Source organism: Onychomys torridus, chromosome 3, assembly GCF_903995425.1.
Source record: "Onychomys torridus chromosome 3, mOncTor1.1, whole genome shotgun sequence".
NCBI lineage: Eukaryota > Metazoa > Chordata > Mammalia > Rodentia > Cricetidae > Onychomys > Onychomys torridus.
This window is the reverse complement of record NC_050445.1, coordinates 87,361,980-87,377,642: the sequence shown is the minus strand read 5'-3', so window position 1 is coordinate 87,377,642 and position 15,663 is coordinate 87,361,980. Positions and strand designations below refer to the sequence as shown.

The window sequence follows — 15,663 nt, the reverse complement described above, 5'->3', positions numbered from 1 at the left end:
CAGCACAGGTACAATAAAAAGTGTTTGTAGCACCTGTAAACATTGATAGGATCACACTGATAGTCCCATGGAATTTCTAAAGAATCCCCCAGATGAGTGAGATCCGGGCTCTGAACAGATGGGCTGGCGTCCCTTTTGTCAGCTTCCTCAGAATTTTGAGAAATAAGTATTACTTTAATAAATTTGAAGACTGGTTTTGAAAAAAATATGAGAACTCAGGCAAAACCACATACGCAGACCTTGACTAATAATTCTGTCAGTTTAACTTCAAGCTGAACTTTCTTGTCCCACTGACTCCCTGTACATGCCACCTAGAGTCCACCACGGTTAGTTAGCTCAGTTTGTGTTCTTCCAGGCCACTTTGACACGGCTCCAGGAGAGTATGTATCTAAAAGCAGCTTTTGTATAAACTTTCAAAATTCCTTCTCCCCCAAACCTTGCCTGTCTCCCCTAACTTCTTTTACAAATCCGGCTGCTGTGTAATTATTTCTGATTCTCTGTTAATAAGTCGAAGCCCTCCACTTTTTAAGTAGGGTTTCTCCTTGCTGGGCGCCAGCTTGCTCCCTGTTCTGGACGGGCTGAATGGAGTCAGCCTAGCATTTCCCATTTGTAAGTGAGAAGAGGGGGGAGGTGGCCGCTCAGAGATCAAGTTTCAAGTGGAGCCCTGGTTTTCTGTGTGTGGGAATGGACAGCAAAGGAAAACACAGCCTGGCTGCCTCTGACTCTTCCTGTCGAACCTGTTCCCGTGCCAGTGAGTAGACCTGGGTAAAAAGGTTTTCCTCAAACAGCCTGGGGTGAAATTCATGCCTGGATTCAAAGTCGGCTCACCTCCCAGGAAGTACCGTGGGAGTCCAGGCTGCCCCATTTTAGAACACTTTTCTGAGAAAATCTCCCAGAGAGAACCTGGCTCCCCGATCCCTACGGGGAAAGAGTGTGCTTGGGGAGGTGTCCCTCGGCAGAGTGGCTGATGTCAGTGGTGTGTCAACCGTGGGAGGCTCTGTTTGTGAAACCGAGTTACACCTAAGTGTCTTATGAAACTCATTCAGAAGGCACCGGAGCTGCCATCGGGGTAGGGAGGCAGACAGGATCCTGGGGCTTTCTCTCACGTTTCTGGCCCCTTTGCGGGAACGTCTGGATTGAAGGAAATGACAACCTCAGCTCCACAGACACCTTAGGACATTGGTATGTAGCTTTATGTGTTTACTAATTCTGTGAAACTGGTGAATGGGGCAATTGCAGACAGCTGCGTGTACCTGGTGCATGCTGGTCTGCTGTGCTGTTGGGGTGGAAGGTCCGTTCTGAACACTCTGTCCCCATACAGCCCTACAGCTCAGCCCATTCTTCCTGCAGCCCGTGTTCGTGAAAAGCTTCTGTTCTTCAGGAAATGTGTTTGCTGACTGTGTGCTGCACAGCAGTGTTTCTCAATTACATAGACGACCAGTTGTGTACTTGGAGCATCGTGTTACTTTGGGGGCAGACCCTAATGGGTTGAGGCTAGAGGAGAGGACCACCCAGTCCAAGATGAGAGCTTGTAAAGCCTGCATCGGTCGGAGACTTAATGAAGTGGTTGAAAAATACAGCCAGGCATGCTCACTCCTATCAATATGCAGTTTTGTCAAATTATTTGGTCTTGAATACACATTTCCAACACAATTTCTTTCTCCAGCCAAATGGCAAATCACTCCCGAGTCCAGTGTCAGAAAGACAGCTGGACAAAGGCAGAGGTTGGGAACTCTGAACACACCTGGAAGCTCTTAATTTAAGAAAGCCACAGAATCAGCCCTCACCCCCACCGGAGCCCTGACTGGATTCCTGGCACTCAGCCTGTGTCACTTAGGGGGATTTAGGGCTGGGTGAGAAACTGCTTCGCAGAGACTCACCTCAACCTGGGAATCTCTTTTACTTTCACTTTGCATGCCTTTGAAATGTTATCTCTGATTTGGTTAGAAACATCCCCTCTAGTAGCTTTCCATTTAACTCTGAAGTCTCCATCCTTAAGCCGAAGGTCTGTGCTTACAGTAATCGATGCAAGTTTCCTGTCATACACTTGAGTCAGAGGAAAAACTGAATGTGTGTTCTGCGGGTGCTCCGTTTTGTTGTTCAAGGAAGATTTCCTGGGGAGGTGGCGTTTACTATGTAACCCTGTCAGAAGAAAGAATAAAATGGTTTCAGGTTATAGTTGATCTGTAAAAAGTTGATAAGTCAATAGTTTGTGCTTGACCTCATCCGTGTGTCTCCGGGAACCTGCAATCATTTGGTTAAGAGACTTAGTAAAGACAAGAGTAATGAAATGTGCATGGTTTTCTTACTTTCTTTTAGTTATTTCAATGGAAGCAGCTGGAGAATTTGTATTTCCGTGAGAAGAAATTTGCTGTGGAGGTGCACGACCCACGCAGGTAAAGAGAAGAGTTTTGCATGGGATGCTGGGAATGTGTGTACACAGCTTTTTGTATTTGCTTTTTGTTTCTCTTGGAAATTTACCTCCTAGTGGAATCACTGAGGTCAAAGAGTAACTGTGCTTAACCTTTAGGGCAACTGTCAGGCGCTTCCAAAGCACTGGCTGCTTTACATCTCTACCAGCGACATGTGGGGTCCCAGTTTCTGTACATTCTCTCTAGCACTCATTTGTGTGTGTGTGTGTGTGTGTGTGTGTGTGCGCGTGTGTGTGTGTGTGTGTGTGTGTGTGTGATTTTTAAATATAATATTTATTAATTTTTTTAGAACTTCATCTACATACATACAATATGTTTTGATTCCAATTTCATATGCTTCTTTTTTTTTTAAACCTACTGAGTCCAATGTATGCTGCCCATGGATCTGGGCCAACCACTGGAGATGGTCGGTGTGCCAAGATCTGGGGGGGCGGGGGGGGGGATGTTTTAAAGCTACCTTGGTAGTGTGAACTAGCTAGCTGTGGGTGTTTGTATTTCATTTTCCTTTGGGACTAACCATGGCCAGGGCCTCTTTGCAGGGGTTTATCGGCCGTTTAACTTGTTAGGAGAATTATCTATTCTGGTGCTTTGCTCATTTTTGAGTGTTCCTGGGTCCTGGAAAAAGGAAAACAACTCAGTGGTCAAATATACGCATGAATGGAGATCAGGATGTAGGTTCTCTGAGCAAGAAGAAGCACCTTTCAGAAGTTACTCTTTAAACCTAGGTAGTGCTTCGAGGTCCGAGGGATGGGAGGAAAGCACTGTGACAAAAAGATGACCAAGGAGATTAACCAGTTCCTACAAAGGACATTAGAGCATTCTCCACCCCCCCCCCCCCCCCCCCCCCCCCCCCAAGCTCCATGCCCTTCTGCCCTCTGCCCTCTGCCTTCCCCATCCGGCTCCCTCCTCCCTGTGGTTGTCTGTCTCTCTCCCTCTCCTGCCTTTTCCTGCTTTGGCTCTCTTCCTCACCTGCCTTTCCTCTTTTTCCCTGGTGCACAAGCAGCAGCCTGGGCCGTTGTGGGGCTTGCACGTTTCCAGCCAGTATCATCAAGTTCATCTTGCAGTCTGAGTCTCCTCCCTAGGTCGGAGGTGTTCCCTCTTCGCCCTGGGCAGGTGCTGTTTCCGCAGGCAGGCCGTGTGACATCTGTAAATGACCGCTCTTATCATCTGCCACTCGCTCGCGGTAGCCCCGCTTCTCTGTGGTTTCTAACTAGATGTTTCTCTACAGCTTCTCATTTGACTAACTCCTTATCCAGCTTTGAGTGTGTGAGAGTTTAGACAGCGATTACTTGGGGCTGACTGGTTTGGTTATAAAAGGACGACGTCAGAACCTCAGCCCCTGTCACGCTAAGTCTGTGTAGCAGAAGGACAGTGAAGGAAGGTGCCCTGTGACGACATTGTCTGCTAGGTACACGCCATGTGCTGCTGGCCCGGGGATATCTAACTCATGGTTTTCTTCACATTTTAGGATTTCGGTGTCTAGAAGAACCTTTGGACAGAGCGGCCTGTTTGTGCAAACCTGGTATGCAAACTCTTCTCTCATCAAGTCCATCTGGGTAATGGCCATTAGCCAGCATCAGTTCTACCTGGACCGGAAGCAGAGTAAAGTAAGTAACCGAAAGTGTTGCTTTGGGGACAAAGTCCAGTCCTTTTCCTTTCTGTTCTAAAATGACTTTTCCCAGAAAACATATAAGAAGAAAATGTTTTAAGCTTTGCTACCAACTGTCTTGTTTTTTTTCATGTATTTAAAAGATGAGCAATGTATATAGCTGCTTTAAAAGCTGTGAGGTTTGGCATGCATGTGCTCGTACAGTGGGGACATTGCTGATGATTATGTTTAAAGATAGTGATTGAATCCTGCATGCTTACTGAGACTCCCATGTACAAAAATAAAGTTTTCTCTTGTTTCTAAAGTGCCAGTTGAAAGGTTTAAATTGCCCTGTGTTGACATTTTTTATTACATAGTGACCTAATCATTGCATTGATTTAAAATGTGATTGTATTCATTGCATTTCAATGTTATTTACTTCATAGGCAAAAATTCCTTCAGCCAGAAGTTTAGACGATATCGCAATGGATTTAACAGAGACTGGAACACAGAGGGTCTCCAAACTGGTAACCTTGGAAGCAAAAAGTCAGTTTATCATGGCAAGCAATGGCAGCCTGATATCCTCAGGTATTTCCTGTTCAAGAAAGTATGAGCCATCTTCTCTCTCTCTCTCTCTCTCTCTCTCTCTCTTTCCTTTGGTTTTTCAAGGCAAGATTTCTCTGTGTAGTTTTGGTGCCTGTCCTGGATCTCGCTCTGTAGCCCAGGCTGGCCTCGAACTCACAGAGATCCACCTGGCTCTGCCTCCTAAGTGCTGGGATTAAAGGCGTGTGCCATCACTCTTTTCTCTCTTTTTATTTCTTTCTCTCTTCTCTCTCTTGTTTTTTTCCCCTTTTCTGTTTGTTATAAATCATTTCCAAATGCATCTTGTTGAGGAAAAAATTTTTTAGCAAAATGCAACAGTATACAACAGCTTCAAATAACATTTTAAACTTTATTTATTTTGAGATAAGGGCTCACTGTATAGCACTGGCTGGCCTCAAACTCACAGAGATCTGCCTGCTTCTGCCCCATGATGCACCGCCATCCCCAGCCTTTCACTATTTTTAAAGAATATGAAGTTAGATTGTAGGTAGTCAGGCTGTATAAACAGCACGAGATGCGAAGATACTCAGTACCCAAGGCTGTCTTGAAAGATGTTTGCTCTCTGCTAGGCTTTCATGCCACTAATTCTCCACAGAATATATAATTCTATACAAACACAATTGCAAGTTCATAAACTATAATCATTGAGCCTTTCCTTTGTGGAAATTCTGGAGTCTCTTATCACTAAGTCTGTGTAGTTTCACTAAGTTAACTCACCTAAGCCCCTCTCAGCTGGTAGAGCCTGAAGCAGCAGGGGTGAGGTGGGGGGGGGTGAGGTGGGGGGAGGGGTTCCTTTGCATAGAGCAGTCCATTGCCTTGCTTGCTTACCTCCTAAAGAAATATTGAGTGGGACCAGCTCAGGGATCATCCTCCCTTTACTCTTAGAAAAGAAAAAAAAAAAAAAATGTAGTTTCTCTTTGTGTGTGCCTGGACCACAAAGCATTCATTCTATGGGGTCTTCCAAAATGATTGAGCCACAAGTGCAGAAGACGTTTTCTTACCAGGCTCTTCCTGATGCCCAGAAGCAAGTGAAATGCTTCCCAGTTTCCTTTCATTATGTTCAGAAACAAGGAGAAAAGAAAGAAAGCCAGCATCGGGGGCCAGCTTTGCCCCCGCAGCCCTTTGTCCCTCAGCGAGGAAGGAAGCAGGGCCTGTGTGAACCTCCCTGCCCTGCCCCCACTCCAGGTTCTCAGGACTCAGAAGGCATGGAGGAACAGAAGCGAGAGAAAATCCTCGAACTCAAGAAGAAGGAGAAACTGTTGCAAGAAAAGCTCCTGAAGAAAGTTGAGGAGCTGAAGAAGATCTGTCTTCGTGAGGCCGTGAGTGGCCTTGGCCTCTCTGGGCACTTAGGCTGGGTGGCTGGTAGCCTGGGTCCCTTGTGAACTCTCGACCCTGTCCTGTTTCACAGGAACTCACGGGCAGAATGCCAAAGGAGTATCCATTGAGCGTCGGCGAGAAGCCCCCTCAGGTCAGGAGGCGAGTGGGAACCACGTTCAAGTTGGACGACAACTTCCTGCCTACTGAGGAGGTACAAGCCTAGCACAGAGCCATCCTGTGCACAGACAGGAGAGCTGCCAGTTTCCTCCATCTGCACCTTCCAATCCAAGTCAGCGCTGTAGATTTTCCTCCAAGCCATGGACATAGTAGAGTAGACCAAGCTGTACTGTTTCTTTCAGGCACACGCTGAGCCAAACTGATTTTATTTCTTGCTATTTTGTTCCCCGTGTCACAGAGAGCATTAGATGGGCCCTGTGTGTAAGTTATAAACAGTATCACAGAAATTAAGATGGAATTTCAACTTCAGACCCTTTCACTCACAGCCAAGTAGCCTTCATCCAATGGTTTCATCAGCCCAAAGTTCCAGTGCATCAGTAAAGTGCAAACATTGTGGAACTCCCCTCTGGAGGGTGGTGTAGTAGGGATCAAATGAGATAACACATATACAGCATTCAGTATAATTAAGTGAAAAGATTCGATGGCCAACAGAGTGTGTGCTTTCCCGATTGCATATCACATGCAATCATGCCATTAGGACCCACCCCATGGTTCTTGCAGGGATTTAAGTGTCTCCGACTCTGTTCGGGATAGAGTCAAGTTTTGCTCTTTGCTGAGTGCCTGCCTGGGCACTCCGCTCTGACACAAACAGCTCACGGTGTGTCACTTAATCTTCAGCACGCTCTTATAAAGCAGTTACAAACCCAGAAAAACCAAAGCATTAAAAGATTATTTGTGAGGAGCATATTCAGTCATGCAACCAGGGACAACCAGAAAGAGCAGTCAGAAGCCAAATGACGTGTCTCTAAAGCTCCCCGTGTAAATGTAACATTCTGCATGTGTGAGTCACAGGTTAGCATCTCTTTTTGAAAACTGGTCCTGAGCCAGCCAAGTGAATGAATGCAACGTCATTTTCCTCCTTAAAAAGGAAAAGAGGTGAAGTTAGGGTGGGTGAGAGATGTCTTCTCTCGGATGGTGTCTGAGGATGCCTTTGTTATTTAAACTTGGAAGACTTCGTTTCCAAAGGGCATATTAGTCAAGAACATACAGGAACCTTTCATTGTTATCAAGAAATAATGTGAGAGAGTGACTGTGCGCGTCTGTAAAAATAAAGCAGTGTCATTGTCTAAATGCAGGATCCGGCTTTGCAAGAACTGGAGAGCAATTTCCTGATACAGCAAAAGCTGGTTGAAGCGGCAAAGAAACTTGCCAGTGAGCCAGACCTTTGTAAAACCGTGAAGAAAAAACGGAAGCAAGATTACACAGATGCCGTGAAAAGGCTACAGGAGATTGAAAATGCCATAAACGAATACCGCATCCGGTGTGGAAAGAAACCCAGCCAGAAAGCTGCAGTTACTCTACCGGGTTAGTAAGTGGAAGCTGTCAGCAGGCCCTGGACCCAGTTCTGCTGGGATGCAGCATTCCTTCACTTGTTCACTTGGTGAAAGGCAGAATGGCAGCATGGACAGCAACTGTCCCAGGGTAAAAATGGTTGAGGTTTTGGTGTCAAAGGCATGTGAACTTGATGTTCAATGGCAGGCTCATTCCTGCAGTTCTATAAGACAGGTCTCAGACTTTCAGGATGAAGGCTTACAGGGCTGCTGCCCATGATAAAACAGACTGCTCTGTAACTGGACCGCTGTGACTGCCCCAGGGACCTTTCCTGATGCAGGCTGTTAAGAATGCTGAGCTGTAGACAGTAGTTTCTGGGAAGTATTTGAATGTGGCAGACCCTGCATTTTCTTAGAGACACAATCTTGAGTGTGTGTAGATAGAGGTCTAATTATCCCATTTCAGGAGAGTATTTACATGGTAAATGGTAAATGATAACATGGAATGCAACAAGATGAGAGATAAGATTATAACCACAAGGTAATCCTGACTTTTGTATAAACCTGCACACAGGATGACTGATTGGGAACTATTTTGAAATGCTAACAGCCATAGAGTTTCAAGCATGCTGATTCTATTCTCTTTCCCAAGATTCTTGACATCATATATCTATGAAGTTCATATTCAGAGGAAAAAAGGGAGAAGTCTTTATTACGTTACTTTAGAGTCTAATTAACTTTATGCACATATTAATGTGGTTTTTAGACAAAATCATGATTGAAATGTGATGGTATTTCTTTAAATCCAAGCCTTTCCCCAACTTTATGTGTTAACACCTGAGAAACTGAGGCCATTCCAACACTGGATGAATGTTGTAATCATAACTGGTAGTACCTTACATCTTCACTGGAATATGAAATAATTATATATTTTTCTGTTTGATAAGCTGTGGTAACTGGGTTTCGAATAGACCAAGCTTAGAGCCTATGTTTCACAAAGCTGAGAGATGACTTTCGGGAAGTGAATATCCAGACATTAACACACAAATGTTAGCCCACTACAGCTGGAGAATTTAAATGTGCGATCCAGTTGGTTAAATGGTGGTTACATTCTTTGCCTCCAGACATGGGTGATTAACAGTGTGCTTAATGTTCATGGCCATTTGTCACAGCCAACTCACCCTCAAGCTGTGCTAGACCCAAATGTTCTTGTTGGTGGCTGACATTTGGGCAGCAGATGGTGCCATTGGTTGAGCATATATTGGATAGATGGTTTTTTTAAGTGTACCCGACAGCTGACGGCTCTGGCACCTCGCCTTCAAGTTTCGCTGTGTGTCTAATTAAGAGAGAGTCCACCTGGCTTTGATAAAGAATAGCATTTGAGTCTGAATGAAGACAGTTCCTCCATAATGGCTTTAAAGCTTACATGGAGGCGTTATATTTGGTTAGAACCTTCCACCAAAACAGTTGACACAGAATATGGAATGATTTGCAATATATATATATATATATATATATATATATATATATATATATATATATATATATCAACATATCAGAGATATTTCTTTTTACCAAATGGGTAACAGAAATGCTCAGAGCACTATGGCTGTCATTTCCAATCAGACAGCCAAGTATGGATAATAAAATTAGTTGGTATTTTTTTAAAGATTTACTTGTTTGTTTGTTTGTTTGTTTGATGTATGAGTGCTTTATCTGCATGTACAATTTTATGCCAGAAGAGGGCATCAGATCCCACTGTGAGCCACCATGTGGTGGCTGGGAATTGAACTCAGGACCCCTGGAAGAGCAGCCAGTGCTCTTAACTGCTGAACCATCTCTCCAGCCCATATAGTTGGTATTTATCTAGCATTTGTTGTGTGCCTGGAGCTGGCTAAGGTCTTCGCCTCACTAGTCAATCAAATGGCTCATCTCAGCACTATGCAATAGGCCCTGTTATTATCCCCATTGCAGAGCAAAGCCAACTTGCCCAAGCTCCTGAAAATGATAAATGACAAAAATGACATTTAAACTCAAGTCTTCTAATTCAGTGATTCTTTATTTTGTGTCCCTGTCCCTCCCCCGACCCCGGAGCTGAGGACCAAGCCCAGGGCCTTGCGCTTGCTAGGCAAGTGCACTACCACTGAGCTAAATCCCCAACCCCTTCAGTGATTCTTAAGTAGGGACAATTTTGGCCTCCATACCACACCCTAGAAATATTTGATGATATTTGCAGGCATTTTGGGTTGTCAAAATTGAGGGTAAGAGTGCTGCTTCAGGTTAGTAAATAGACATAGTTTCTATTATGCACAAGGCAGCTCCCTAGAACAAATATAGAATGCAGTTTCCTTTCAATGCATAAAAAACATTGCAAACCAGCTTAAGACCCAAACTCTGTAGATATGAGTCCTATTCTAAGTGATACAGTCAGGAGCTGAAGATGTAGCTCAGTTGGTATTGCCCAGCATACATGAATATGGGGTTTAGTCCCCAGTACCACATGAAAACAGGCATTGTGGTATATGCCCCGTAATCCTAGCACTTGGGACACAGAAGCATCATTAGTTATGTAGAGAGTTCAGGAGCAGCCTGGGCTTCTATATAAGACTGTGTCTCCAGAGAGAGAAAGAGAAGAGAGAAGAGATAGAGAAAGTAATGGAGAAGGAAAACGAAATATAATCTGCCCTTCCATCCTCAGATTCCACATCTGTAGATACAGCCAGCCTCAGGTCAAAATATTTGGGGGAAAATTGTCTTTGTACTAAGCACATATTTGATAAAACTACAATATAGCAACTATTTATACAACATTCATACCATATTAGTAATAAAGACAGTATTCACAGTATCCAAGGGAACTTGGGACACCCTCAGATTTGTTGGGGAGACCAGAAAGCAGTCTCCTCTGGATACCGAGGAATGACTAATCCATTATAACATCTGCACAATAGGTCAGATGTTTTTACCTCCAGTAGAACGAAAGTAATTCCAACAACAACTAATTATTCTTAATGCACTGTAATTGCTTACATTTATCTAAATGAAAATAAAATGCACTCCATTGAAAATTGCTTCACTGAACTCATTCTAATTGTATAAATGCACAATTATACTAAAGATGGCTATTTTTATTCACAGAAGACATAATTCCATCAGAAAGTAGTTCTTTGTCTGACACCACCACCTATGATGATCGTAAGTGACTTCCTTTTTATTTAAAAATATTAGGTACTCTGAAATGTGAAGGCCATTTTTTAAAACACTTATTTTTATTTATTCGTGCGTGCATGCGTGCGTGTGCGTTTGTATGTGTAGACCACGTGTGGGGGTACTCAAAGAGTTGGAGTTAGAGGCCATTTTGTAAGACTTTCTGACATGGTGCTAGGAACTGAACTCGGGTCATCTGGAAGAACTCTTAACAGCTGAGCCTTGTCTCCCACCCCTAAGGAAATTTTTAATTTAATTAAACGTGGGTATAGGATGCAGCTTAGCCGGTAGAATGCCTAACATGCATGATGCTCTAGGTTTGATCACCAAGACCAAATTGATGCAGGCATGAGACTGCATACCTATTGTCCCAGTACTTGGAAGGTAGAGGCAAGACCAAAGTTCAAGTCTTTCCTTTGCTACATAATGAGTTCTAACCATAAGATTATGTAACGAAGAGTTTAGAAAAAAAAAGGAAAGTCTACCCGTCCCTCTTTGGGGAAAGGTAGAATAAACTAACTTTATTTATACAAATGATTGAGGAGAGAGGTCTATAATTGTCATCTTCACAGCATATTAAAACAGGACCACCCAATCAGAAATTTATAGCACAAGTAAGTCTGTCTGTCTGATATTAAAGTCCTTTTATTTTTTTTTAACTTTGTAAAAAACTAGAGACTCAGAACTGTGTTAGCCACACAGTCCTTCCCCTAACACTTTCCAGTGGTGATGTTTTACATATCTGGAATCCAGCATCAAACCAGGAAATTATAGTGTACACTTTGCATATCATTGCTTTCTGGAGAAGTGGGAATTGATTTTATTTTACTTAGGAAGAAAGGCACATTTTATGGGTTTGATTTCCTATCATTTTTGCCATTTCCTATAAGTAAATAATGTGTGTTAGAGTGGCCAATATTAGTTCAGTGTGTTTTGGGATGTAATGTGTTTCATATCAAGGGACTGAGTACTTCCTTGTAATCCTCTACACGGAATCAGTTGATTGGCTTTCTATCTGATGTGATTTGAAGAATTCCAAAGCCACTGCCCTGCCCCAGCCTCCACTGCTGCTTCTCTGAACTTGGTGGTCAATAAAGTAAAATCTCACAACTCCAGGATCCTTACTTTGAGCTGTAATCCGACACACTAGTTATTCATTTTTTGAAAGTGTATAAGTTGGTGGTGAGCATACCATGTCTACAACAACATAGCCCAAACCCCTAGGATAAGCCTGTGACCTCAGAGGTCTTTAAAGGGGAGCCAAAACCTCTTTTTAACCCCCTTCTTTTTAGACAGGGTCTCACTAGCTAACTCTGGCTTGTCTGGAACTCACTATATAGACTAGGCTAGCCCCAAACTCATAGAAATCCTCATGCCTCTACCTCCCCAGTGCTGGGCTTAAAGGCATGCACCACCACACCTGGCAAATTGCAGATTTTCTCTAATAAAAGTTTTTGAACGTGGCACTGTCACCCACTGCACCTGAGTGATTTTCCCACCTACTCACAGTGGTCACTATACACTGAGAAGAACTGGTTCAGATCTCAGTATTTCTTTTTTCCTAACATACTAATTATAAAACTTAACTTTACAAAATGTATGCGTTCCTACTACATATTTTTACAAATATAGTCTTGAGAAGAACTGTTGTTCATCTGATCTGTTGATTTCTTTGTGAAAGACTGACAAGCTATTCATTTACTAATTTGCTCATCTTGATTCATTTGCTTTTTGACTCCCTTTAGCCAATGACTCCTTCACTCTTGCTGGGCAGCGACCAAGTTCAGTACCTCATTCTCCAAGAATTCTACCCCCCAAGTCTCTTGGTATTGAGCGAATCCACTTCAGAAAATCCTCCATCAATGACCAGTTCATGGACACCAGGCAGTCCAGGTAAGCAGTCCTCATCTTCAGGTTGATGCCTTGAAACGAAGAATTGTCATCTCGAAAATAGTGACCCATTTTCCTTTCTCATTACTTATCCTTCCAGACAATGTTCTATTAGGAAACTGAGGCAGGGACACTAACCCAGAGGCTTGTGGTAGAAAGTGAGCAGAAGTGTTCTTAAGAGAGCTTTTGAAAAAGCTCTTGGCTCTTTCCTTGGTATCAAAGTCTATGTGATTTAGATCTAGTTGCAAGGACTTTAATGATCAAGATTGGGGATGATGTTAGCTTGAAATAAGCAACTTATAAAAAAGCTTGTGACTTCAAAAGGTTTGAGGCCATGATTACCTGACCCCTTCCTTTTGGGTCTGTGGTTAGGGGAGCACCGTGGTAGGGAGTACGTGGTAAAACAGAGTACTCACCTTGGGGGGTAACTGAATCAGAGAGAGACAGGAAGTAGCTGATTCCAGATTCCCCTCCCAGGGGACACACCCCCCCCATGGCCTAACTTCATCCCATTTGTCACCCCCGGCATCCCCCCCCCAAGTTTCCATCACTTTCTAGTAACCTCACAAGTTACAAGCCAAGCTTTCAACCCATGCATCTTTGGGAGACTTTCAGGTCAAATTCTGTCAGGCCTAGGATTCCATCGTTTAATTTTATAGCTTTGGTGCTAAAGAAACTATCAATCCATGGACTGTTTAAATAAATTGTCATAAAGCCACATGGTAGAATGATTGTGAAGTCACTAAAATTACACTGTAGAGTCCTGAATAGTGACTTAGCCTCTAAGTATAACATCAAGAGGCTAAGGAGGCATTACTACAAGTTTGAGGCTAGCCTGAAGGCTAGCCCAGGCTACCAAGAGAGATCCTGTCCTCAAAACCAAAACTAAACAAATTAATGAATTAGTTAACAGTAAAATAAAAAGTATAAACAAAAATTAAATAATATGAAAATTTTATATGCAACTTCAATTTTTTAAGTAAGTATTGAAAATACAAAGTAAGGTCTCTTTTTGTTAAAAAAAAATGTAGGTATTTGTGTATATATACACACACACTTAGGAAAACATATGAAAAAAATTTATAATGTGTGTGTGATCTCACCTTATGGATACCCAAATCTTTACTTTTGTATTTCTGAGCTATAATGCACTTTGCTTACATTCACAGGAAGTAGACAGTTCTTTGGGAAGTTTCCTTCTGGGCAGTAGGGAGCTGGTACCAGAATCTGTGTGTGCTGATCATGTGCTGCGGCACCCGTGTTATGCCTTCCCCTTAGACAGTTATGTTCTTAGAATTCTGGGAAGTAGAAAAACATAATTTAAAGATGATACACTTTAGTCGAGTACCAGTGGATAACAGCCCATGGGCTACATCGACGCAGCCACCATGAGCTGAGTCTTTAAGAAATTATTTTCAAGAAATTGGAGGGAATAGGTCAAAAGTGGTAGTTGGTGATGTTTGAAAAGTACATTAAGTTCTGTTGGAACCCAGCCACGCCCATTCTTTTCTACACTGTGTATGTGTCAAAATCTTAACTGTTTACAACTAGAGGTGAAAGGAGGGCTTGCTGAGCCCCACTGTAGTTTACTCTCAGTCAGACCACGTGTGCTTCTGCTAAAAATCATCCAGGACCCTCAGGATGCTCACCTCTAGAGACGCTCCTTCTGTCTTCTTCCATGCTCTCTTTCCATTACCTTCCAGTAAGTTTCGTGTCGATGTGGAACAAGTTTGCCAGGAGTATCAGGAGACTCATCGTTTCTTCAATTCCTCTTCATTGCAGAGAAATGCTGTCCACCCACAGCAGCCCTTACAAAACACTAGAGAGGCGGCCGCAAGGAGGACGGAGCATGCCCACCACGCCTGTCTTGACGCGCAATGCCTACAGCAGCAGCCACCTGGAGTAAGGGCCACCTTTCTACCACTTCAGCTCCGTCAGTTTGGGCTCGAGTGTTTGTCTTGCTTTTGCTGTGTTTTTAAATCCTTCAAAGTAACTTTCTACTTCTTGGTGTCCCCGACTCATTCTAGCCCATTTCCTGCTAACTTAAAATTTCTAATTTGTGAGTAAACACTGTGTCCTTGATCCTCCAGGTATATATGGGATTTTCAGTACTTTAATTTCCCCGACTGGATATTACCACTCATCATTCCTTGGCAAGGATGAGAACCATTGCAGTGGAGATTTGAAGTATTAGCAGGGTTTTGTACTAAGTGTTTTTATCTTCTTTTATTTCTTAAAGATATTTATTTAGCAACACCATTTCATATAATATAGTCCAGGTTGACCTTGAACTCACTATGTAGCCAAGAATGATCTTGAATTCCTCACCCTCCTGCTTCCACCACCTCAGCACTGGATTATAGACGTACACACCTGGCTTATGTGGTGCCAAGGTCCAAACCCAGGGCTTTGTACATTCCAGTTGAGCACTACCAGCTGAGCTCTATCCTCAGCCCTGTAACTCTTTACCCATGCTATTTGAGTTAGTGCCCATAGCAAGCATATGAAGTGGATATTAGGCACCATTTCCAACTCATTTTTACAAACACAGAAGCAAAACTGAGAGAAGTTAAGTATCTTGCCCTAACTCTTACAGCTGATGAATAGCCAGCCATGCCATGGCTCTGCACCGGTGCCCAGGCTCCACTCCACCTTGCCTTTCTTCTCTTCTTATGTAACCTAACACTATGTGAGAGGAGCCTCCAAAGACCTGTTGGAGGGCATCTTCCAGCAGCTTTAATTCAGGCTGCATATCCTTATACATACATATACATACATGGCTAGCTTCAAGGAAGGATTTGGCTTACACAATAACAGAACCTGATTCCTCCCTTATAAAAGATCATGATAAGAACTTATATGTGATATGAACAGGTAGACTCTGTTGTGTAGTCAAACTTGGGAACCTGCAAAGTCCAATTGAATTCAGAAGTGATGAATCCATTCAGCATTTTCCTTTCTTTGTGTGGCACGTGTTCCTCTACATGCATGTATGTGGGTGCTCATTTGCATGACTGTACATGTATATGGAGACCAGAGGTCAATCACTTTCTCAATCACTCTCCACCTTTTTTTTTTTTTTTCTGAGACAGGGTTTCTCTGTGTAGCAGCCCCCCAG

General features: G+C 43.1%; 1 protein-coding gene across 5 annotated transcripts in view; it reads left to right on the top strand.

Annotated features, from left to right (window-relative positions):
* Frmd4b (FERM domain containing 4B) overlaps nt 1-15,663 on the top strand; it is a 334,105-nt gene that overhangs the window by 308,179 nt on the left and 10,263 nt on the right. For all 5 annotated transcript variants that reach the window (XM_036181353.1, XM_036181356.1, XM_036181351.1 and 2 more), the window contains 9 exons: nt 2,320-2,396; nt 3,901-4,039; nt 4,467-4,608; nt 5,809-5,942; nt 6,032-6,151; nt 7,254-7,482; nt 10,587-10,643; nt 12,401-12,548; nt 14,328-14,447. In XM_036181353.1, the coding sequence (XP_036037246.1) occupies nt 2,320-2,396; nt 3,901-4,039; nt 4,467-4,608; nt 5,809-5,942; nt 6,032-6,151; nt 7,254-7,482; nt 10,587-10,643; nt 12,401-12,548; nt 14,328-14,447 (1,166 nt within the window). The remainder of the gene's footprint in view (nt 1-2,319; nt 2,397-3,900; nt 4,040-4,466; nt 4,609-5,808; nt 5,943-6,031; nt 6,152-7,253; nt 7,483-10,586; nt 10,644-12,400; nt 12,549-14,327; nt 14,448-15,663) is intronic.